The sequence below is a fragment of the Elephantulus edwardii genome, unplaced genomic scaffold (assembly GCF_000299155.1).
Source record: "Elephantulus edwardii isolate Elephantulus edwardi_28Jun2011 unplaced genomic scaffold, EleEdw1.0 scaffold00025, whole genome shotgun sequence".
Taxonomy (NCBI): domain Eukaryota; kingdom Metazoa; phylum Chordata; class Mammalia; order Macroscelidea; family Macroscelididae; genus Elephantulus; species Elephantulus edwardii.
The window spans coordinates 16,867,150-16,892,722 of record NW_006399775.1 but is presented as its reverse complement, the minus strand read 5'-3'; the positions used below and the strand labels follow the sequence as shown (position 1 = coordinate 16,892,722).

General features: G+C 48.9%; 1 protein-coding gene across 1 annotated transcript in view; it reads right to left on the bottom strand.

Moving 5' to 3' along the window:
- The window catches only part of MYO7A (myosin VIIA), a 92,804-nt gene that overhangs the window by 21,022 nt on the left and 46,209 nt on the right, over positions 1–25,573 (bottom strand). The window contains exons 16-31 of the mRNA XM_006882927.1: positions 25,112–25,270; positions 24,671–24,763; positions 18,748–18,842; positions 16,759–16,843; positions 16,069–16,287; positions 15,550–15,657; positions 14,753–14,962; positions 14,170–14,373; positions 13,729–13,905; positions 13,254–13,346; positions 11,882–12,009; positions 8,182–8,308; positions 7,478–7,597; positions 6,770–6,943; positions 4,457–4,684; positions 2,521–2,691 (exon numbers count right to left, since the gene is read on the bottom strand). Coding sequence (XP_006882989.1) covers positions 2,521–2,691; positions 4,457–4,684; positions 6,770–6,943; positions 7,478–7,597; positions 8,182–8,308; positions 11,882–12,009; positions 13,254–13,346; positions 13,729–13,905; positions 14,170–14,373; positions 14,753–14,962; positions 15,550–15,657; positions 16,069–16,287; positions 16,759–16,843; positions 18,748–18,842; positions 24,671–24,763; positions 25,112–25,270 — 2,391 coding nt within the window. The remainder of the gene's footprint in view (positions 1–2,520; positions 2,692–4,456; positions 4,685–6,769; positions 6,944–7,477; positions 7,598–8,181; positions 8,309–11,881; positions 12,010–13,253; positions 13,347–13,728; positions 13,906–14,169; positions 14,374–14,752; positions 14,963–15,549; positions 15,658–16,068; positions 16,288–16,758; positions 16,844–18,747; positions 18,843–24,670; positions 24,764–25,111; positions 25,271–25,573) is intronic.

The following is a 25,573-nucleotide window of genomic DNA, read 5'->3' as shown; positions in this document are numbered from 1 at the left end:
GAGATGCACACACACTAGGCCAGGCCAGGGAGGAGACAGGAAGATGTCATGTTTCAAGGAGAAGCTGCAAGAGTGTTAGATTTTGGCAAAACTAATCCAGAAGCATCCGTCAGGTAGAAAAATCATAGATGGCGTGGAGACAAGGCTGGAGCCCCAAAGGAGGGTGCAGTGAGGGGATACTGCAATGCTCCAGGCAAGAAATGATGGAGATACAACTTGAAGACCAGAATTTTTACTTACTTAAAAATATCCTCCAAACCCTTGTCAAATACTATGGTGGTGGAGTGTAATTGGGGAAATCAGAATGAATTTATTTTTATTATTGTTGTCATTATGTGCCATTGAGTCACCTGTGACTCACAACAACCATATGTACAAAAGTTCTGAACCCTGCCCTGTCCTGAGCCGGTCTCATTAACTCCAACACACCTACCCCCATTACCCGGTTACTATATCAATCCATCTCATCTGGGTCTTCCCCTCCTGTGCTGTCCCTCCACCCTTCTGAGCATGATGTCCTTCTCCAAAGATCGGTCCCTCCTTACCACTTGCCCACAGTATGTGATATGGAGCTTCAAAATCCTAGCCTCCAAGAAGAAACTTGGTTTCACCCTAAGATAGACTTATTCTCTAAGACAGACTTATTTGCTTCCTTGGAGGTCCATGGCATGTTCAAGACTCTTCTACGGCACCACAGCTCAAAGGCTTCAATTTTCTTTCTATCATCCCTAGTCATTGTCCAGATCTCTGATGCATAGCAAGTAATTATAAAGGCCATGGCCTAGATCAGGCGCACTTTAGTCTCTTGACTAACATAATTGTTTCTCAGTACTGTGGATACTCTGGAGAGGTCCCTGACAACAGATTTTCCCACTGCAATTCATCTTTTCATTTCCTGACTGCTGGTGCCAAGAGTGTTGACTGTGAAGCCGATCAAGCTGTAATTATTAATAAACTCTTTCTCCTCTTTGTCTATCATGGTGCTACCAATCAGCCCAGTGGTGAGAATCTTTGCCTTCTTGATATTGAGCTTCAATCCATATTGAAGACTATAGTCTTTGATCTTCTGCAAGAACTTCAGGTCCTCCTCAGTTTTATTTATTATTATTCTTTTAAATGATGATGATGATGATGATGATGATGATGATGATTATTAACAAACAGACACAAAGACACATGTGAATATGAGTATACCAGCACACACTGCCCCATTTCCATCGCTGACAGGGCCTAGAAGCAGAGATATCCCACAAGCAGTGAGTATTTAAGGACAAATGTAGTCAGAATCCCTAGTATAATCTTAAAAAGTTCAGCAAAATGAATAATATGTGGCAAGAACCTGCACTTCAATCCAGAAGGCATGCAGTTCAAATCCATCAGCTGCCCCCCACAGGAGAAGGATGGGCAATCTCCTCCTGTGCAGTTAACTGCCTCTGAAAAGCCACAGGAGGGTCAGCCCTGGGTCAGATCCGACTCAACAGCACACAACAACAATATACATATTAGCATATGGGACAGGATAAGGGGGTGAAGCTAGAGGCAGGGTGGAGTTGCTTGGTGGGTATAGAGTTGCATTACCAACTCAATGGCATATGGTTTGAATCCACCAGCTACTCCACAGAAGAAAGATGGGCAATCTCCTCGTGTGTGATTTATCGGCTCTGAAAATCCACTGGACTGGATGGCAATGAGTTCTTGAGGCCCAGACTACACTGAGGGGGCTGGAGGTAAAAGGGGATACTGAGCACCTGGTTTAGGGAAGAGACCATGTAGTGTGAGGGAGGAAAGAGTGCTGGTCTGTGAGCCTCTGTCTACGTGCAGACAAAGATGCTTCTGCTCCTACCCACCAGGGGCCTGAGAGGTGGGACCCAGCTGGTCCTCTGCCAGCAAGAGCTGCCAGGCCTCTGCCCAGTGCCTTCCCACCCTCTTCACCAGCAGCACATCTGGCACGACTTGGACAGGCTCTTGACCTTGAGAAGGATCAACTCAAGGTTGGTTATTGACCCAGGACTTCAAGCAAAAGAAGTGGAAGGGCCTCTGTCTAAAGCTCCTCTGGAAGGAAGCTGAAGCAGGAATTCTTTGAGGAAGAAAAGAGAGTGCACGTTTGTTTTAGAAGGCCTCTTCAGCATCCACCTAGGCTCCTGAGCTGTGGCTCCGAGGGCCTGAGGGGTTAGTAACAATCTAATGTAAGACCAAGAAAGGGAACCCCAACACCTAGGAGTCTGTTTCCCTCATCCTCATAAAGCTGAAGGGCTGGGTTTGCTCCCTCTGTGTCCCCAATACCCAGCCCAGGGCAGGTGACAGAAGACGTGAGAATGCTGACATCCTCAGGGAGGAAAGGCTTCAGCTATTGCAAGACAAGAGAACAAGGGCCCTGTCCTGCTTCCCTCACCCCAACCTAACCCAGGAGCCCCACAGATGATCAGGTGACAGCTTGAGACCTTTTTAATGCCTCAGGTCCTGGTCCCCCAGCCCAAGTCACCAGAGTGCCCTCCACCACGCTGCCCAGAGCCCTCCTACCTTCTTGTGGGCAGCAATGGCCAGCTGGGCCCACTTCTCCAGCGTCTTCAGGGGTGTGATCTCTCGGTCAGGGATGTAGGTGGGCACGAGGTTCAGGAGGCGCTCCAGGATCATCTCAGAGCCGTAATCCACAAAGTACTGCTGTGAGGCCAGCTCAGCCAGGTCATCCTCCTACGGTCACACACAGTGGCTAGGCCTCGCTGGGAAGCCATTCCAGTTCACTAAGATCCTGCCCTTACTTCCTGAAGCTCTCAGACATCGGCCTTGGAAGCTTATGTTCTCAATGATACAACACTGAAGTCTTGTCTGTTCAGTGAAGCATGAATTCCCCCAGGGCAGGGCTATACTCTTCTTACCTCCTGGGTCATCTCAGCACCAGCCCCAGGAGCATGTGTGCTGACCCAGAGACCAGGCAGTCTACCAGTGATGGTCATTCTCTGGCACTAAGCCCCATGAGATGGCCAACCACTGAAGCAGAGAGTGACACACTATCCCCCACAGCATCAACATCACTCACCATCAATTCCACCATCATCACTACCTTCATCAACACCACCATCGCCACCTCCACAATCCTCTTCATTTCTACCATCACCCTCATCTCTCCACCAGATCATCACCAGTGCCATGTTGTTGTTGTGTACTATAGTCAGAAACAAGCCGTAGCTGACCCTCCAGTGGGTTTTTAGAGGCAGTTTATCACACTGGAGGAGACTGCCTTTCTTTCTCCCTCGGAGCAGCTGGTGGTCTCGAACCACATGCCTTCAGGATTGCAGTGCATCTTCTTGCTAGTTTGCCACCAGAGCTCAACAGTGCCATATAATCACCAAAAGCAAGACAGCCGTATCACTCCACTCCTTAGAAGGAGATGGGAGAATGTGCACCTGCTAACTCTGATCTAGATGAATGAATCATTTCTTCATTTAGAGCAGCAATTACTAGAGTAACTCCAAACAGTACAGCAAGTAACAGAGAAGGGCATGCTCTGTATCGTGAACAATCACAGCAGAGGCAGGGAAATTGCTTCATAATAATAGTCAGCAAAACCATTCCTCCTGTCATTTTCTCCCATCCTTGCAATTCTCATGGAGTGGTGGTGTTAGGTGCTGTCAAGTCAGCTCCGACCCACAGCAAGCCCATGACCAACAGGTCAAACCCTTGTCCCACCCTGCACTGTCCCCCCACTCTCGGCTGGGCAGAAGGCCACTGCTTATTGTTACAGACACTGCTTCAATCTGTTCCCTCGAGGGTCTTCCTCTCCTGTGCTGACTCTCTGCTTTTCCACGCATGGCTTCCTTTTCTAAGGACTGGTCCCTCGTGATAACATGCCTGAATTATGTGAAATATCTCATTATCTTTGCCTCTAAGGAGCAGCCTGGCTGCAGTTCTTCCAAGATGGATTTGTTTGCTCTTTTGGAAGTCCACAAACACATCCAATTCTCTTCGCCAAGCTCAGTCAGGTTCACCTCAACCCAGCCAAGGGAGGTCATGGACTGCCGTACTCCTATGACTAGCAGGACAGTCTGGGGCAATGGAATGAACTACTCAAGACTTTCCTTCGTCAAGAGGAACGAGGGGAGAGGAAGGGCAGAGGAACCCAAGGTTGACGGTCCTTAGGACGTGGAGTCCTCATAGCTTTTATTGAAAAGATTTTTGTTTTACTCCTTAGAGTAAAATATGTTAACTGGATTCAAGATGTTTGTTACTCTTCCTTTTCTCATCTGCTGCCCTTCCCTATTTCCGTAACTACATCTATATCAGAAGGCAGCCTCAGTGTGAGAATCAAGGTTATGCTGTCACTGTATTGGTTTTTGAACCCGGGCAGCTCCTGCTTCGGCTGGCTTCATCCCTACAATGGACTGTCCTGTTCTCCCCTGATTCTGAGAAGTAGGTGGCTGTGAGCCAAGCAAGCCCAGCCAGCGTTCCTCTCTCTCACCTTCTCGCACCGGTATTCCCCAAACTTGACTCCTCGGACCACCTGTTGGTAGATGAGGTTGGTGGCCACGTTGTCGTCGGAGGGGTTGTGCCAGGGTGTGAAGACCTCTTTGCGGAAGAAGAGACGCCACGGGGCGTTGCGTTCCTGAGCGCCCTGCTCCTTGGCGTACTGCTCGCACTGAGAGATGGCATCCATGACATGGTCACTGCCGCTGCCCAGAGAGGACACCTGCGGGCACAAGGTAGGGGTCACAGGGGAGAAGGTCCCAGTGGAGGGCAGGCAGACACAGAGTCAGGGAAGGAGGACAAGGAAAACGGGCTTGGTGGGAGGTGGGAATGGAGGTCTTGCAAGAGGAGGGCAGAAGCAGGTCTGTGAGCCTATGTGCCCAGTTATTGACTTTCTGATACCAACATGGGGCACAAATCACATGAGAATTCCAACCTCCTAGCATAAACCTTTGGTGAAATTGATGCACAAATCGTCACTGAAAACTCCACATGACTGAGTAGAACTGTCCTGTAATACTTTCCTGGCCATAATCTCTATGGGAGAGACCGCTAAGTGGGTTCAAACTGCCAACATTTTAAGCTGACAGTTTAACCACTGCACCACCTGGGTTCCATTTACAGGTGAAACAACCCGACATCACAGTTCTGTCCCTGGATCTGTAAGCAACAGGGACACCTGTGCTGTGTGTGACGGTGCTGAATGTGGCGGCCACCTGAGGTCCAGCCCAGGTGTCAGCTGACAAGGTGAACATACTCCAGTCACTTCTGAACAAGTGGGAAAACACAAATCTCATCGCTGTCGAGCCAGAACTAACTCATAGCTTAGCATCCACTAGATTGTCGAAGCTGTAAACCATTCAGAAGGGGACTGCCCAGCTCTCTCCTGTGGAGCGACTGGTGGATTGAACCCTCTTAGCAGTGCAGCTCCCCACAGACTGCGCCACCAGAGCCCAACCAGCGTACAGGAGCTCCCATTTGTTGAGTAGCTTCTCTGCGGGCCACAAACTATACCAGAGCAGCCTGATAAGGAATTATTCTTTCCATCTACAGAGGTTGTTGTTGTGTAATGTACAGTAGGGACTGACTCACAGCTGACCCTCTAGGAGGTTTTCAGGGGCAGTAAATCTCGTGGGAGGAGACTGCTCCTCATTCTCCCGCAGAGCAATTGGTGGATTCAAACCGTGTGCCTTCAGGTTGGCAGCACAACTCCTTACAACTGGGCCATCAGAGCTCCCTATCTACAGATGAAAAAAACTGAATGTCACAGAGCTGGGGTAACTACACATCCTTCTAGCCCTCTATACCATGCTTTCCACAGCACCAGGGACAGATTCTTTCTGCTTAGGTACATATGGCTGTGGTGAGCAATCTGTATTGTGATGTTAGATTTTTCCTTCTAGGCTTAAAAGCTCTCCACAAATGGTATACCCACTCTGGGAGGCAGTTTGGTATTTCCTCAAAAAGCTGAACACAGAAAGTCCATTTGACCCAGTTATTCCACTACTAGGAATACATCTCAAGGAAATTAGAGCTGAGGCACAAATGGACATTTGCACACCAGTGTTCATCATAGCATTATTCCCAACTGCAAGAACATGGAAAGAGCCCAATAACAAATGAATGGACTGAAAAATTGTGGTATATTCACACAATGGAATACTGAGCAATGATTTTTTTTTAAAAAAAGTATTATGTAGCCTGTGAGAGAGTGGAGAGCATTATACTGGGTGGACTAATTAAATCTCAATAACACGGACAACTCAATAAGGACAAATACTGCATAAGATCATTACTGTAAAAATAGAAGGATAACTAGTAAAATGTGTATGAAGGTCCAAGGGGAGAAGAAGAGGGAACAGGCGGGGCTGAGGGTGGGCATGGAGGGAGTCACAGGGTTGCAGAATTTGGTGAGCAGAGGAAGGGGATGAAGGAAATGAGAACTATCCAGCGGGGACCTAAAATACAGGATACTAGTGGGTATAGATTAATGGTAATTAATTTTATAAAGCACAACAAAAGATTGCATGAAACGCAATGTGATGAAAGTGTGAAACATAATGTATACGGATTTTGTATGCAAACCAATATAAAATAAAAAAAAATAATTAAACAAACAAACAAAACTCTTCACAACCCTAATGAACCAGGCAGAGCTGGTGTTGCTAATATTTTCAAAGCAAAAACCCAAGACCCTGAAGAAGTAGCTTGTGTGAGATGACCAGAGCCAGGAGGTGGCAGCACTGAGACACGAGCTAAGCCACCTGACTCACGCTGGGGCTGGAGGAGAGGCTTCTGGGCCCTGTACCTTATCAAACAGGGCAATGTAGAGGGAGAAGCCGAAGCGGTCCTTGAGCGAGATCTTGTCGGCCAGCGCGTTGCAGAGCTCCTTGGCTGTGGTTGCAGAATCTGTCAGCAGGGTCTTGGTAGTCCCATCCATGAATGTCACCGGCAGCATGATGGGTTTCTTGGACTTGGTGGCCTATAAGTGACCCAAATGGACTTAGGGAACCCCTTCACCTCAAATCAGCTCATGTTCTTGCCAGTCCTGGCTCTGGCTCCCTGCTTCTGTGGAATGCGAGCTGTCCCTGAGCCCTGTGTTTTAAGCAACCCATAGGAACCCTGGCTGCCCCAATCATGGGTGCCCAGGGAACTCGGCTGTGCACCAACCCCAGTCAGAACTCTGGGGCTGGAAGGGCAGATGGTACTACTGTCCAGGCACTCCTCTTACAACCATCCCAACACCCTGGGAAATGAGCACTGTCATTGTTTCGTAAATGAAGCCAAAGAAGGAATCCTTCTTGCCCAAGCCACTCTGAATATGAAGTAAACTCATCATCTCCTGGGCCTTTCCTGCCTCTGTGGCCCTGGGATCCCAGAACTAGGCAGTGAGTACTTAAAGAAACCACAGAGGCCCAAAGCAGGGACATCTCTGGAGAAGCAGACACTTGCACACACACCACGTACACCCAGATACACATCCCACCTACATGCCCATCTGGGGGCAGGACAGCACCTGCAGCTCCAGCCAGCTGGGCGGCTGTGTCCGTGTCCCATTCACAAAGGTCCTCCTCAGCCGCTCCTCACAGTATGGGGCATAGCCAGGTGGTCCTCCGTGGATGAAGTTCCGCAGGTACTGCACAGAGGACCGGGTGAGGTGGGGCCATGGACTACCTCTCCCAGCACCCACTCCTGCCTCCCCTGGCCACCCTCACCTGGACCCCTGGCCTGTGAAAGTAGTCTTCTCACAAGCCTTCTGCCTCAGAGCCTGTGAAGGTTCCACCTCTGTCCCCAGAACCCAGAGCCCAACACCAAGTGCAACAATGAATGGATGGAAATCCAAAGTCTCTGTAAATTTTCATTAAAATTAATAATAATAATAAATTTAAAAAAAATAAGCAGGCAAGAGTGGTCAGAGCTAAACTAAATGTTCTCCTCAGACCAGTTTGCAGACAGTCCAGAAGACATCACTGGCCAAACCCAGTCTCCTCATAAATAAAATGGAGCTAGGGTGAGACTAAAGTGGGGTGCCTGGGAGGGCAGAGTCCTGGAAGATGTGGCCCTATCACCAGCTGGAGTGGCCTGAGGGGAATGGCCCTGGGGTTCTTGTTACAAAACCCTTCTGCCTCCTGACCTGATGGTTTCTTGATTTTGCCCTCTCTGCTCAGCACCAGGACAGGCCAGCCCCCTTTGTGCCCCAAGGGCCAGGCCCCGGCCTACCTTAACAAACTTCTCGGAGGGGGCAAAGCAGCCCACACAGAGGGACACGAGGATCCAGCCCCGGGCATAGCTGCTCTTGGAGGGGTTGTGGGTGAGCTGTTTGCTGATCTGACAGTAGATCTCATCCCTGGGCAATGGGGAAGAGGGAAGGGAGAGCTGCTCCAGAGGAATGGCCCGAGCCCCACTCACCCAGAGATAGGTGGACACTGCACAGCCACCCTCTCCAACTTTCCCAAGGGGGCCAGGAGGAGGCAGAGTTGGATCAGGGAGGGGAGGGCTGAGCCCAGGACTTGTGGGGCCCCTGAAGAGGGCCTTGCTAAATTCAGAGATAGGGTCACAACGTATGAAGTGTGTTTCTAACTCCAATCTGGACCTGATGTTCCATAGAGTGCGTTCGAGACACCAACGCTACAAGCCACCAGCAACTACACTAATGAGGAGCAAAGGCTCAGGACCCTGCCTCATCCTGATCCGGTGGGTAACCAGGGAAGGTGAGTTCTCCTCTCTAGACCCCATCCCATGTTCATGGCCCACCTCAAAACCCAGCCCTACTGCTGTGAGTCAATTCAATAGCAACCTCCTAAGACAGAGGTGAAGAGATTGAGATTGTTAACACCTTCAGTTTGCTTGGCTCCACAATCAACATTCTTGGTAGCAGCAGCCAGGAAATCAAAAGATGAATTGCATTGGGTAAATCTGCTGTCAGGGACTTCTCCAGAGTACTAAAGAGCAACAATGTCAGGATGGAGACTAAGCAATTACTTGCTATGCATAAGAAAGCTAGACAACAACTAGGAATAACAGGAGAACTGATACCACCAGAAGAACAAACAAATTCATCCCAGAGAAGGTTAAACCAGGCTGCTCCTTGGAGGCAAGGATTCTTAAGCTTCTTCTGACATACTTTGGGCATATTATAAGGAGTGACCAGTCCTTGGAGAGGGGCATCATGCTTGGAAGGGTGCAGGGAGAGCACAAGAGAGGAGGACCCTCGAGACGGATTGACTCAGTGGCTGGGGTAATGGGAGTAGGTGTGTCAGAGACAATAAGGTTGGCTCAGGATAGAGCAGAGTTCAGAGCTGTTGTACACAGGGTCGCTATGAGTTGCAAGCGACTTGATGGCACATAACAACAGAATGATCCCATTGGATTTCCAAGCTGTAAATCTTTGCAGAAGCTGACTGCCTGCCACATCTTTCTCCCACAGAGCAGCTGATGGATTTGAACCATTTACCTTTCAGTTAGCAGACAAGCGCTTTACTCACTCAGGCACCTTTATAATCATGCTCAAAACTTTTTCATTGCTGTCAAGTCAGAATAGAAATTGCTGACCCTCACATGGGTTTTCTGAGACTGTAAATTTCACAAGAGAAGACTGCCTATCTTTCTCGTGTAGAGCTGCTGGTGGATTCGAACCAGCAGAGAGGCACCACCTTGAGTCAGCAGCACAGTTCTCTAAGGACCATGACAGAGCAAGTTTAAACCTTACTAAAGGCAGCAGGTAATACAGATACAGAAGTACATGCGGGTGGGGGTGGGGAAGGGAGTGTGATATTGGCTATGAAAGAGTGTGGACTTGACTTTTCTTGACATAGTTCTATTATTTCTGAAGTCTGAAGTTGCTGTATAATAATTAATGTGTATTTTCTGTCTTAACTCTGTTCCTGCCACCTCACTACTCCAAAGGCAGGCTCTGTGGTCTGAATTCGTGTGGTCAACATGCTTGGGAATCCTGAAAATGCATGCTTCCCGCTTAGGCCTAGAGAGTGCCTTTATCCAGGTCTCTGGGGTGTTGAGAGGAGTGGGATGATTGGGGTCCTGGGGTGTTGGGAGCAGTGGGACAATTGGGGTAACCAGGAGCAATTAATGAACCAACTTGGCTTGATCAAAGGAGGGAGAATGAATAGAATTCACCCGGGAGAGCTGAGCTGTATCTGCATAGAACAGGTTGGTTGGGGAACTTGCCTATGAACTTGTGTGTTCTGTGCTCAGTAAAATCTCATAAAAGCAAGTGGCAATTATTGTTGCTGGGAAGGATTCTTCCCTTCCACAAAGGGGGTCCCCTCTAAGGCACCTGCCCAAGCCCTAAGGTGGGACCTGTGAGGACAAAACAGCCATCAGGGGGCACTGCGCTGTCCCTGTTCCTTCTTAGAAGGGTCGCAGGACTGAGTAGGGAAGGAGGGAGTCTTTAATTCAGTGGTTCCCCAATTCTGAAACTTGACAAATTTCAAATTAAGTTCTGGAGGTTACCAGCTTTTTCTTATGATAAATAAAAAACCCAGTACATACACAGTATGCTTGCACGCCTACATGTACCACACCCCCTGCTGCCCACTATGTAGATCACAATCATTTCCTAAAACAAAAGAAGTTTTACTTCTAAAGAACAGGCAAATCTCAGAACAAAGTGCAGCGCTTGAAATAGAACAAACTTAGCTTCAGAAACATCTTTGATATAGGTTTTTTATGCATATATTTGGGTGTTCTGGGATTCCCATTCTTCTCAATGTTAGCCATAGTTTGTTATGATCCATGCAGTCAAATACCTTTGCACAGTCAATAAAACACAAATAGACATTCTTCTAGTATTCTCTGCTTTCAGCCAGGATCCATCTAGCAGCTTGAGCTTCTGGAAGATTTCTGTAAATGCATGATTCTGGTCGTTTTTGGATGATCTTCAGCAGCATTTTGCTTGCATGTGATATTAATGATATTGTTCAATAACTTCCACATTCTGTTGGACCACCTATCTTGAGAATGAGAACAAATATGGATCTTTTCCATTCAGTTAGCCAACCAGCTGTCCTCTAAATTTCCTGGCATATCCTGGTGAGCATGTCCAGGCCTGCATATTCTTGGAGTCTCCTTTTTTTTTTTTTTTTTTGCTAATGCCTTCAGTGCAGCTTAAACTTATTCCTTCACTACCATTGGCTCTTGTTCACATGGCACTTCCTGAAACTTGCCAGTGTCAACCAGTTCTTCTTGGTACCGTGACTCTGTGCATTCCTTCCATCTTCTTTCCCCCCTTCCATTTTTTTCAGTGCTTTGTGAATCATTCAAAAATTTTGCTCATAGCTTTTCTCAGTACTGCAATTCGAGGCTCAAATTCGTTTTTCTGCACAGATGAGACTTTAAAACAAAAAAACAGACAAAAACAAAACAAAAAAGCCCTCATTCCTGCAAGACGCTTCACTGCAATCCCAGAGGCGTGCAGTTTGAACTCACCAGATGCTCTGCTGGAGAAGGAGGGGCAATCTCCTGTACCAGTCAGATCTGATTTGACGGTACACTCAAAAAATAATGAAATTAAATTTTAAAAAAACAAACAAAACACCCAAGTCATAGCTACCACTTTCTTGGGTTTCTGAGGCTATAAAGTGCATAAGAGGAGACTGTCCATCTTTCTTCCATGGAGCCACTGGTGGATTCGAACGGCCATAGAGGCGCAGTCTCTGAGTCAGCAGTACAGTTCTCTCCAGACTACACCACCAAAGCTTCCTCCCAATGCGGCTTAGAGAGATGAAAAATCTCAAACAAGACCATACAACTAGCAAGCAGCAGAGCTAACTCCAGGCCTGTCTGGCTTAATCTGTCACTAAGGTAGTAGAGTCACAGCTTGGCCACCAAAAACCTATCAAGGGCCCACAGTAGAAGCTCAGGTGCCCACCCAGCCAGTGCCCTCCCCACCCCAGGCACTGACCGGAGTGCTGGCCGCAGGATGCCATTGCCAATGACGAAGTGCAGCTTCTCCAGGTTGGAGGTGGGCCGGTCCTCCAGCATGCTGTTGCCCTGCACCGTGGACTCCCCGTCATGCAGCCTCTTGGTCACCTGGGCCAGAAGGAAGGCACAGTCTTGACTAGGACAGGGTCAAGTCCGTTGGCCCACTTCCCTGAGAAAAATTCCCAGGAATGAGCCAGAAAAGCTGGGCTTCAGTCCCTAGGGTGGACACAGCCCTTCATTCCTCTTTCTCCTCCAGCCCTGTCATCACCCCCAGTACTCTGTGTACTATCCAGGAGTGCTGGCCTGGTGCTGCCCTCTTCTGGGGATCCAGCTACTCTGCAGCCTCCTACACTCCCTTTCTAAGAAGACCTTGGGGCTGTGAAAGGGACCTGCTCACCCCAAGTGGGATTCACAAAGCAGTTGGACCATGAACACAATTCTAGGACAAAAAGTACCCAAGATTCCAACTGGACAGTATCTCCACAATCAATGTCTTTTGCCTTGAAATCTACTCAAGTTATTCATGTGTCTCTTCTCATCCCTAAAGCTCACATGCAGAGTGAGAGAGAGGGCGAGTGTTGGATGCGGCACATAGCCACGTTACTGAGCACTCACACCCACTGTCTCGTCCCCTCACCTAAGAGGCCAAAGGAGGGGACTCTTTCCTCCCTTGCTTCCTTGGATACCAAGCGGCAAAGTTGTCATTCAAATATGAAGTGCCATTGCTACAAGACTACCTAGGAAGCGGAAATGGAGGCAAGGACAGGGCAGAGGCAAAGCTCTGTGTGTCCCAGTTTTGTGGTACAGTGGTGAGAGAGGGTTTCCCCAAGCAGGTGATCACAGGCAGAGAGGGAAGGAAGTGTTCCAGTCAGAGGGACTGGTGTTAGGGGCATGGGGAAGCTGGAAACCCTGAGCTGTAAATGCTTTAAATTGCTTCAGCCTGACCTTCATAATGGCCAGGACAGTGTTTGGAGAAGGAGAGGTGACTAGTAGAACAAGTTAAAACATTACCACCCAAATAAACTAGTAGTGTTGATGTCGGATAAGGCCTCTTAGCCCATACAAACTTTTTTAGCATCTAAAAGATCCTTGGGTCAAATGTAATCAGCTTCATCTTGTGTCCACCAAGCCACATAATCCTCCGTTGTCTGAAAAGTGTTCTCTGACCCCATCCCCAACACTAGTCTGACAAATGCTCCCCACATGGCCTCCCCACTCCAGCTGGGACCCTGGGGACGGTGTCCACCCCTCCTCCTGCTTCCAGAGCCTCAGTCTCGAGCTCAACCTGCCCCAACCTGAGCCGTCTGTGATAGCCACCCCCACCCCCCACCCCCACTGGGAACTCCTCTGACCTCCTCTGTCAGCTTGGACTTCTTCTTCAGGGTCAAGTGCACCAGTTTGTGCCTCATGCTGCTTCCTTTCTTCTGTCCCTCAGAGAGCTGGGCCTACATATCAACAGGGACCCAGGTCAAGTGACCAGGCAGAAAGTAATGAAAAGACCAGATGATAATACATAATGTCTCTGAGACATCTATCACCACCCTCCACCCCAGCTCAGAAAAGTGTATTAACCTGCCCAGGGCATCCCAAAAGGCCAGCCTGGTGCTAATTCTGCCCACCCAGCTTCCGTCTGCTCTACACCGTGGGCTCCCTTGACCGTGCTTCACACCCTTCAGTTGACAATAACTTCACCCATTTGTTCCCTGCAAGCAGCCAGGCTGGGGAGGGGGCTGGCAGGAGTGATTATTAAGATGTTCATCCTGTGAGGATGCTGAGCCTGGGGACACGAGTCTGGGAGAGCCACAGGCCGAGGGCATCTGAGCTCACCTCACCCTCGCCCTGCAGGGCCTGCAGCTCCCTCTTGTAGGTCTTCTTGCCCAGGGTCTCGTAAATCTTGGTCATCACCGGGATCTTCTCACTGCCGTCACTCATGGCTGTGTGGTACTTGGGTTCAGGAAGGTCACCCATGAACCGGAGGATGGTGATCCAGACTGCCAGGGCTGCCTGGGGGCAGGTCACAAAGTCCATGTGGAGAATATTTCTAACTCGGGCAGAGGGCTGAGGAAATTGCCATAGGAGGACCACTTCAAGTTGAGCATGCTGTAGAATCTAGCTGAGTGGTTTGTCCCTCTGGACGCTGGGTACCCAGGTCACACTTGAATCCTGCCCATTAGGGCCCACTACCCTCAACACCCACAAGGTACCACCAGGTCGAAGCCCACAGCCCTCCCTGACCCTGGCAGTGACTCTGACTGGCAGGACCCTCACCAGCTGGTCTCCCTCGTCGTCATGGAAGAGCAGGGGCTGCTTAAGCGGTCGCCGGGTGTAGGTGTGGGTGGTGGTGCCTTGGAAGTAGGTGGCTGCAAACTTGGCGAATTTATACTCGGAAAGATCTTCCTCATCCTCGTCAGGCAGGGGCAGGGCTGCATCCAGATCCTCCTCTACCATCTCCCTGCGCCCACGCTCCAGGTCCTGAGGGGACAAGTGGGGTTCTCTCAGGCAGACCTGAGCAGACTCTAGACTGGGCCGCCTCCCCTCCAGCCTGTTCCTTCCCCATGAGGCAATGAGCTGTGCTGGTCTTGTTTGCTACCCAGAGCCTGACACATGGTGGGCAGGTCTTTAAGAAACAAACTAAAGAAGATTGGCAGTGAGCCTGGGGAGGGACAGTGACTGGCTCGTGGACAGGATCCTGATCCAGTTCATCTCTGCTCCCCTCTGCTCTGAGAGGGTCAGGTGGATTCAATGCAAAGGGCCACAAGGAAGGAGGTGGGGCACAGACCATGGCCGGAAAAGCCAATGCTCCCCAGAGAGACAACTGGGGACTCTGGAAGCCCTGTTCACAGCCTAGTACCTCAAAGCCGCTAGGTGCCTGGCCCTCCTGGCCTGGCAGGCCGCCTGAAGTCCCCAGAAAACCAAACATCTTGTCCACCATGTCCGAGTGATTGATGGGCTCATGGCGGGCCCTCTCCATCTGCTCCAGGAGCTCCTTCTTCCGGCGCGCCTCCTCCTTCTCCTTCAGCTCCCGCTCTGCGTCCTCACGAGCAAGCTGGGCCAGCCGCTCCTGGGTAGATGGAATGATGCAGAGGAGATGATGTCAGCAAGCTCCCCATGAGGAGCCCAGGAGAGTCACCACAGCAGCCAAGGGCCCAGACCTCTCCTCCACCCGGGGCCCTGCTGACCACTGAGACTGCGTCCTTGTGGGACCGGCTCAGCCCAGCCCTCACAGTCAAAATATGGACAGATGTACGGCACTTTGGGGCCACAGCAAAGCCTCCTACCAAGCCCAGACTGTAATTCCATCTACTCTTGAGGGCTCCCCTAAAATTACCTCCTTCAGGAAGCCTTCCTAATTGATGCCCATCCCCTCATCCAGAGGGGACTCAATCCACAAAGTTCACAGCTGAGGTTTAAGGTTCTAGACTAGCACTATCTAACAGAAACATGACACATTATGCACTATTTTTCAGTGAGTGGAAGATGGCTGTATGGATGAGTTAAAAGTGGATTCAATGAATGATAGTGTGAAATATAATGTATATGAACGTTGTAAGCAAAGCAATATAAAATTTAAAAACATATTATTTAAAAGTGGATTCAAGCCATGGAACAAGTATACGTCAGTGTAGAGTCGGGGGTCTCTGGGCGCACCTGATGCTTGCGTTCCGCCTCCTCCTTGGCTTTCTTGGCACTCATCTCCTTCCGGAGCTTCTCCTCCTCCGCCAGCCGCAGCTTCTCAGCCTCAAGACGCCGCAGGTACTGAGGGGAGATGCACCCAGGTGGGCAAAGAAAATTGCATCAGTAGTGACAGTCCCACCCACCAGCTCACCTCACCACCAACTAGGAAGGAGTCCTGGGATTGGGGACGACACTGTCAAATATAAGGAAACAGAAGCAACTAAGAAATTCTCATGGACACTCCGTGCACTGGGAGCACCACTGATTCCAGAGCCTAATCAGGTTTGCCACACTCTCCCAAAGATTCACAGGCGTGATAGCAGCTCAGCTAGAAGACGGAAACACCGCGGTGTGGTCCCAGGGAAGGGGCGCGCTCTTGCGTCTAGGCCTCAGTGTTCTTAGCCAACAGTGGGGGTGAGGTAGTACCCAGAGGATGCAGCCCTCATGGGGCTTAGAGCCACGAGCATCATGAGCATCAACAGGGGGGCTCACCTCGCCGCGGAGGCGCCGGTGCAGCCGGCGGGCGATCATGCCCCGGGCGTAGGCCTGCACGGTGAGCACGGCCCAGAGGCGGTGGCGGAAGGCCTTGCGCACCAGGTAGGCCCGGCAGCGGGCCTGGAAGCCGATGATGCGCCGGCGTGCCAGGCGGTACTGCTGGTGCATCTTCCGGGAGCGGTGCAGGGCTTGCAGCCGCAGGAAACCCAGCCGCATCTGCAACGACAGACATCCAGGGCTCAGAGCCCGCTGAGCCTTTCAGACTGACCCTGCACACTCTTCAACCAGGGGCTCCCCAACACTAAACTCCATCTCCCCTCAGACTAACATTTCCTAGGGAATAGCTTTGCTCTCCCTCCTCAAACCATCCAGGTCTTCTTCCCTGTCTACCTCTCCATCCCAGTAGCCCAAACACCTGCTCCACAGAGCTTCCTCCAAGGTATGTCTATTAGCCCCAGCATGCTCATAACCCTCCAGAACATTCCAGAAGAAAGGCAACAGCCACTGCTGATCAATCAGGAAAAGACCCAAGAACCACACCGGGACTTTGGACTGAAGGAACAGGAGGGGTTGGCTGGGGCAGTGACAGGAGGTCAACCATGCCAGGTCACCCTGACTCAGATTGTCATGGAAACGCGGCTGCGTTCAAAGACCCTGTGGGGTGAGGAGCAGCCCCTTATGGCTCACCAGCCCGTAATTCCTCCGGCAGTTGTGGCCACGCCAGTGCCTCTGGATCAGCGTGGCAGCGTTCTTCAGCTTTAGGAAGTTGGACCTGAAACGGCAGTGATGACACGGGTGGAGCGAAAGGCAGCAAAGAGCTCTGGTGGCCAAGCCCGGAGGGAGTCTCGCTGATAACCCAAAGGTGATGCCTCTCTGGTGGTTCAAACATCAACCGCTCCTCAGGGAGAAGGATGGGCATTCTCCTCCAATCTCCTCCCATGCCATTTTCAGTCTCAAAAAACCCACTGGAGGGTCAGCTCTGAGTTCTGACTCAATGGAAGTTAGAGTTCTGAGTTTGAAAGTCAGAGGATCAGCACCCCAAAGCAGCCAGAATGCATGTGGGGTCTGGAAGCAGGAGATCAGGAGTGGGTCTCGATCTTGTAACCTGGACGAGGCATATAACTTTCTTTGTGCCTCAGCTTCCCCATCCATGACATGATTTGAATAATACCTTCCCTGCCTGCCTTGTAGACTTGCCAAACAAGCCCATTAAGGAAAACATCAAATGATGTTTGTGGTATGAATGAATAAGTAAATGAAATAACAGAAAAGATTAAAGACTTCAAATCATTTATTACTGCCTAGCTTTCTCTCTCTCTCTCTCTCTCTCTCTCTCTCTCTCTCTCTCTTTTACAGGTAAGGAAATTGAGAGTCAAAGAGGCTAAGACAAGAGTCCATGTCTTCTGAGTGACTGGATTCAATGTTTCTTGGAAGACATGAAGTACAGAGAACACACATTAGACAGCAGATGTCACTAAAGGTACAAAAATTAGAGGAAAGCTAAAGGTGAGTGGAGTCAAGCCGCACTGATCCTGGGAAGCAAGGATGTTGAAGCTCTATCTTACATACTGTGGGTATGTTGCAAGGAAGGACCACTCCATAGAGCGGAACATCATGCTTGGGAGCGTGGAGGGACAGCACAAGAGAGGAAGACCCTGGATGAGATGGATTGACTCAGTGACTGGGGTAACAAGGGCAGGTGTGTCAGAGATGATGTAACTGGCTCAGGATAGAGTAGGGTTCTGAGCTGCTGTACATGGGGTCTCTATGAGTTAGAGTCGGCTAGATGGCACATAACAAAGGAGTGTGAAGGAGTAAGAGAGCTGATACCTGGACACGTACAGGAGCAACTGTAGAAGGGATGGACAAATTCAAGGACAGAAAGATGGACTGGTGGATTAATGCACAGGTAGACAGGTGAGTGGATGGCTGAATTGACAGATGGAGGCAGGAAGGAACTGGCGGATGAATGGATGGATGGATGGATGGATGGATGGATGGATAGATGGATGGAATGATAAACAGATAGATGGAGAGAGCGAGGGAAGAGTAGAGTGACCATTGATTAACTACAAAAGAGGTCTGTGAGATTTTATGGAGCTAAAATCATTCACAGGCAGCACTGCCCATCTCTGTGCTATTGCAGGTATGCCATGTCCCTTATATAGAATATGAGATGCACTTTGTGATGTAACTTTTTACATCAATGTGTCAGCCTCATGCACTTTGTGATATAACTTTTTACATCAATGTATCAGCCTCTGAAGTTGTGGAGGGGTGTGTGTGTGTGTGTGTGTGTGTGCGCGCGTGTGTGCATGTGCACACATGCACATGCCCTTGGTATCCATGTGTGTATGTGGGTGAGCATACAGTGTCGGTGAGCATTTATGTGCATGGAAGGATCATACATGACCCTTGAGTTTGTGAGTCCACCCATGCTACATATGAGGTTCTAACTCTAGTGATGGCTGGATGCTGAGAGGTGAGGAGGAGAGGCTGGAAAAGTCAGCGGGGCGTGTGTGTGTGTGTGTGTGTGTGTGTGTGTGTGTTTCTATGCATGTACACGGATGTGCACATTATTCCAGTGTTGCTATGAGAGGTGCCGGGGTGAGCCAAGCACAGTCACATACCCCACGTATGGACAGAGGCAGGCAGAAGCTGGTCCCAGACACTTACCTGTCTTTGAAGCCCCGAATGACCTTCTGGAGGAGGATGACTCTGTCGGTGATAGCCTTGTCACGCTCCACCTCTAGCAGCATGTCATGGTGGTCCTGAAGGACAGAGCCCCTGAGCAGCAGGCCACTATCATCTCCTCTCAGTCCACTGTCTCAGTCCTGGGTCCCCTCTCCCTTCACTTGGAGCCCAGGCCTAGGACTTACCTGACCCCCATAGGTTCCCAGCCCAGCTCTGACCCTATGGGCAGCTTCCCATGGCCATGGGTACAGAAGGTGGAACTATTTTTCTGGAGGCTGGGTGGGACAAATGGAGAAAGACAACAATCTCCTCCTGGGCAATTTACAGCTTCACAGACCCTCTAGAAGGCCAGCTCTGACTCAAAAGTGAACTTTTTTTAAAACTGTAATGAGTTGAAAATAACATTTCTTTCATAATATTTTAAAAGGAAGAGGTATCCTTTAAGTATAGAAGGAAACTGGAAAGAGATCCCCTTAGGCTGTGAAGCTCTTTATCTCCTTAGCCAGAAGGACAATTGAGGAAGAGCTCCTTATCAAGCTGAAGCCCTTTGTTCCTCTCTGCACCTGAAATCTCTAGCTGAGAGCTCCCTTTACATTAACATAATAGATCAAACATTCTGACCTCAGAGCAAAGAAAACATTTTCAGTGTAAGGGAACAGAAAGGAGGAACCCTGACTGGAAAACTTACTCTGAATCACAAACTTCCTGTTTTCCTCTTTGAAAGATGTGCTGAGCAAAACTACCTTTCTCAGCAAAGAGTCTTCCCCTAAGACAGTTCCAATCAAGAAGGCCAGCCTTCATCTAATACAGGCAGCCTCAGGTGGTCCCTTCCTCGAGAGGCCCAGGACACCTTCTACACAGGAAGCCTGAGATTCAGCTAATGTAGGCAGCCCCAGGTGGTCTTGCCAAAGGCTTTTGAATTTGCTAACAATTTCTGTTTTCCCACAGGGATTACAGAGGTAAGAAGATTAACCACTCTATAGACCTCTGTTGTCAGGTAACAGGGAGTTGACTATGACTCAGAGATCATATGAAGAGATTTGTACCTTGCCCTATCCTGTGCCATCTTCCCAGTCTCTGATATGCTTGAGCCCATCAGTTACTATCACTGTGACTATCTTGCTGAGGGTCTTACTCTCTTTCTCTGGCCCTCTCTATTTGCATGATGTCTTTATCCAAGGATTGGCCTCTCCTGTGACAATAAACTCAAAATATGTAAGACAAAGTTTTACCATCCTTGCCTCTAAGGAACACTCCAGTTGTACCTCCACTAACACAGATTGTTTTGTTCTTTTGGCAGTCTGTGGGCTATTTAGTACTCTTCTTCAACACCATAATTCAAAGGTGCCCATTCTTCTCCTGTCATCCTTATTCACAGTCCAACTTTCAGATGCATATGAAGCAACTGAAAATACCACGACTTAGATAATGTACACCTTAGTCTTTAAGTTGACATCCTTGCTCATTAGAATTTTGGAGGGGTCCCTGACAGTAGATTTCCCCAATGCAACACATCTTTTGATTCCTTGGCTGTTGTTATCATGGGTATAGATTGTAAATGAAATCTTTAACTTCAGTCTTTATCTATCATGATGATGCATGTTGGCCCAGTGGGGAAGATTTTTGTCTTCTTGATGTGAGATGGAATCCATACTGAAGGCTGTAGTCTTTAATCTTTTGCAGCAAGTGCTTCAAGTTGTCTTCACTGGCTACAAGCAAGGTTGTGTCACCTGCAAAACGTAGGTTGTTAACAACTCTTCCTCTAAGTCCGGATACCACATTCTTCTTCACATAGTTCAGCTTCTCAAATGATTTGCTCAGCATACTGATTGAATAGGCATGGAGAAAGGATACAGCCTTGCTGAACACCGTTCCTGATTTTAAATTAGAAATCAATGTTTCCTTGTTCTGTTAGGACAATAGCTTTTAGTCTAGGCATAGGGCTCCCAATGATCACAACTAAATGTTCTGGGATTCCCATTCTTCTCAATACTATATATAATTTGTTATGATCCACACAGTTAAACATCTTTGCATAGTCAAATAACACACAAACATCTTTCTGGTATTCTCTACTTTCAGACAAGATCCATCTGACATCAATAGTGACATCACTCATTCCATGGCCTCTTCTGGATTCAGCCTGGATTTCTGGCAGTTCACTGTTATTTTCAAATAATCTTCAGTAAGATTTTGCTTGCATGTGATATTAATGATAGGTCCAATAATTTCTACATCTTTTTGGATCACCTTTTTTTGGAATGGAAAAGCATCCAGCATAAATAGGGTATAAACTTTGAGAGACCAGCCTATGAGGCCATAGCACAATGGCCTGTGATGATTAAGCATCTAACCAGACAGACTCCTTCTTGAAAGGGGAAACTTACAGCCCATGTTCAGTGATGAGCAAGAGTCCTTGAAAGACCAAGCCGACAGCACATGTCCTGTGAGGACTAAACATCTAATCGCACAGAAGTCATCTTGGAGGCCAGCGATTTATGTCTCTTTTGTTTTTTTTTTAATTTTATACTAGTTTACCTACAAAGTTTGTATACATTGCCCCTCACACCGGATCCCCCCCATCTCCCCAGCCACCTTCACCCATCAAACCATGCAATGCCATGATTACCCTCATTGCCCATCCCAACCCCTCGGCTCCCCCGCCTTGGATCCTCATACACAATTTACTAGTTATCTATTTCTACAATAATGGTCTTATGCAGTATCTGTCCTTGACAGACTGAGTTAGTTCACTTAGCATAGTACTCTCTAGTCCCTCCCAAGTTAGGTAGTGATTTATAAAATCATTGCTCCTGCATGCTATATAGTGTTCCAGGGTGTGAATGTACCATAATTTCTCAACCCATTAGATTGTGGTTGGACTTTTGCGCTGTTTCCATGTTCTTGTGATGGTGAATAACACTGCTATGAACACTGGTGTACAAATCTCCATTTGTGCCTCAGTTCTCATTTTCTTGGGATATATACAAAGGTACGCCTAATCCAGGCCATGGTCATCTCAATTACTTGTTATGCTTCAGAGTTGGACAGTGACTAAAGATGACAGAAGAAGAATAGATGCCTTTGAGTTGTGGTGCTGGAGAAGAGTCTTGAGCATACCAGGGACTGCCAAGAAAACAAATAGGTCTGCCTTGGAGAGGAGAAAACCAAGTCTCTCCTTGGAGGCTAGGATTTTGAAGCTCTGCCTCACTTACTTTGGACACGTGACCAGGAGAGATCAGTCCTTAGAAAAGGACATCATGCTTGGAAGGGTGGATGGACAGCACAGGGGAGGAAGACCCTGGATGAGATGGATTGATACAATGACTGGGGCATTGACAGTTGGTGCATCAGAATTAGCAAGACTGGCTCAGGACAGGGAAGGGTTCAGAGATGCTGTACATATGGTCGCTATACATCACAGGTGACTCAACCAATAATATTCTATGACAGGTTTGGAAGCAGAAGTGGCATCCACTTCCTAAACAACATGCCTCCAGAAACTCTATGAACTTTGATAAATGTCGATAGTTGTAGAGAGGCTTCAGGCCTTTTGTTCATAGGGTCACTGTGAGTCTTTCTCTACTCGAAGGCAACCAACAACAACATATTCCAAGCAGAGGAACAGTTAGGTCATATGGAATTTCTAAGTTCAGCATTCTGAGGAAACGTCAAACTGCCTTCCATAATGGTTGTATCATTTTAAAATCCCACCATTAATGTATGAGAGTCTATATGCAGATGATACAATAGTGTACACAGAGAACCCCCAGGACTCAACAACAACAAAAATAACTGTTAGAGCTAGTAGACCAATTTTGTACAGTGGTGGAATATAAGATCAATGTCCAAAAATCTGTAGGATTTATCTACAGTAACAAAAAAACTCAGAGAAGGAAACCAAGAAAACAATACCATTTATAATAGCCAAGCACAAACTGAGATATGTGGGAGTGACTCTAACTAGAGACACAGAAGACCTATACAAAGAGTCATGCCTCTTGATATGCATGGTTTCTTCTTTTCTAGGATAACCCTGACATTCCCTTCTAGAGATGTTAAACAAACATGAGCTCTTCGCAATACCATTAACCAAACATACAAGTATGTCCCTTCTTTGAGAAGGATATGGGAGGTGCTTATGCCCTATCTCCTACCAGTAAATAATAAATCTTCCACTTTTCTATTCCAGCCCATAACTCCAAGACGGGTTTTACTGGTGACAGTTGGCAGAACTTTGGTCACAATATCACAATGAACCCTCTCCTTGGAGAGGTGACAGTCTTGTGAAAGAGACTCATTAGATACATCACTTCTAACTAGGGTCTGGCACCAAGAAACTGCTCCAACAAGGTGCTCATTAAAAAAATTAAAAAAATTTAAAAAAGAGAACTGAATGTTTCTCAAAACTGAAGAGCTCAGAATGTGAGGACGATCATTCTACGTACTCAGAGCTCCCCGGTGCTGGATGCCATAGGCTTCATGCTGTTACTCCTTCCCCAACACAAGCCACCAAACCAACCCAGACTACAAGTCCTGCTCTCCACCTGTGGCCACATGTCCTCCCGGAGTCTGTGAAACTGACATCATCACTCCTGTCTCCCACGGTTAAGAGGATAAAATGAGTTCATGGATTTACAAAACCAAAAGATCAACCTCAAACTCATTGCCTTTGAGTCTGAACCAACTCATAGCTATCCCTCCACTAGTTTCCAAAGCTGTAAATAACACAGAAGGGGACTGCCCATCTTTCTCCAGTGGAGCTTCTGGTGGAGTTGAACGGGCAGTGCAGCTCAGCCTTTGGGCTAGGAGTCCATCTCCTTAGGAACTATGCCGTCAGAGCTCCATATGGATAAAAAGCACTCAAAAAATACTTCCCAAGTGGCAGGAGTGAGCTGGAAACAGGCTCCTATTTCTGGTGTGGATACAAAGGTTCAGGGTGATTTAGGAGCTAAGGCGGAATTAGGCAGAATAATTCCAGGAGCTCTCTCTACCCTAGAGCTGGCTCTTCCCTTCCTTCTCCGCAACTCTCCTGGCCTGCCCAGTGTCCCACACCCACCCTGTCCTGTTACCCAGGACAGCCAGAACTCTAGTATAGCGGAAATGGAAATGGGAAACTCAAAAGTTCTGGGGGTTCATGCTGTCCCCGCCGCAGCTGCCTGCTTCCACCACCTCCCAGCAGCCTCTGCTCCAAGGCCATCTCTCCCCACAGCCCAGCTTCCTGCTCCCAGCCCCGCTCCCACCCCAGCTGCCTCAGCTTCCAACCCCAACTTCCTGCCCAGGCAGCTGTGGGAGTGAGAGCTCTAGCTGGGGACAGTATTTAGGGAAGCGAGGACAGAGTCTGAGCTGCAAGAATACAATGGTGGGCGGCACACACAGCCAATCCCTGCCCAGGATGAACCCTGCTTGAGAGGAAGCTCAGAGATAAACCCAAGTGCCCCCAACTCAGTACAACCCATTTGACAAAATCTGACTCAAAAAGGGCTGGTCACTCTCCTGGAGTCTTAGCTCAGACAATCCACAGGGTGGAGATTTTGGATCCAGCTTCCTTCATGAAGCCCTGACAGAATTTCTTGCTCTGGCTTTGGTTTTCTAACTGGTGGTCAGTGCTAGGCAATGGGGTCCTGGAGGCCATCATCTCTAGGTCATAGATAATCTCAAATACTAACCTCCTCTATCTTAGAGGCCTCATCTCACCCTTCCCCAGCACCTGTATACCCCAGACCTCAAGGGCCCAGTCCCATCTGATACTGTAACTGCCTCTATAGTCTCTACCCAAGGATCCACTCCCACCACCACATCCAAGTAGCCAAACAGGTGCATAATGGATGGAGATCAATAGATGGTCAGACAGGGCATTCACCCCCAGTTGCCACCCTACCTCAGAGACAGAGGCTGAGCTTACCTTAAGAAAGATCTTGGTTTTGCCGATCTGCCAGTCATCGTGGGTGCCCAGCACAGCCTCAGCCATGCGCTGGCACGTCCCCCTCAGGTCATCCTGGATGGGAGGAAAACAGGGGAATGGGAACCTCTTAGGGATAAGGCCACCTGACTGTTCCACCTAAAGACTAGGAGGCTTTGACCCTGTCTTGCTGAGTGACCCCAGCCAGGTCCTCTGAGCCCTCTCCCATTCCTGGCAAACAAGATTTCCTTGGCTGCCTTGGTCTCATCCATTATCCCTCCATGTATGAACTCATAGCCAAGCGTGATGATCAATGTCTTCTAGAACCCTCCGTGCCCTGAACCCCGACCCTCAACCATACCTGAGGTGGGCAGAGCTGTCATGCCCAGCCCACTGTCCTGACGGACCCTCCTCTCCCCATCACCTGTGCACCCAGCCCTGTACCTGCTTGTAGGCTGGCTTCACCCCAGGCAGCAGCACTCGGTACCGCTCCACAAATTCCACGAAGCTGTAGCGGATGGGATAGCCAGCTCGCCGGATTCGGATGGTCTCCATCATCCCCGAGTACCGCAGCTGGCGCACGCACAGGTGCCGGTCAAAGAGCTGGCAGGCACAGAGTCGGGAGGTCAGGCAGGAGGCTTCCTCTGGGGAGGTCAGCCCTGCACCACATTTGATTTGTCCTAGACAAAGTCCCACAGAGAACAAGGAGGGCAGCAGATGAGAAGCAAAGGCAGGCCTGGGACTCAGGCCTGCACCTGTAGTCCATACAGAACGTAGAATAGGAACCTTGTTACACACAAGAGGGGCCGAGAGTGAGTGGCTTTGCCCTGAACCCTGACAGAAAAGGAGGGATTCCCTGACACAGAGGAAGGACAGGTGCAACATGTGAACGACTGGCAGTGCAGA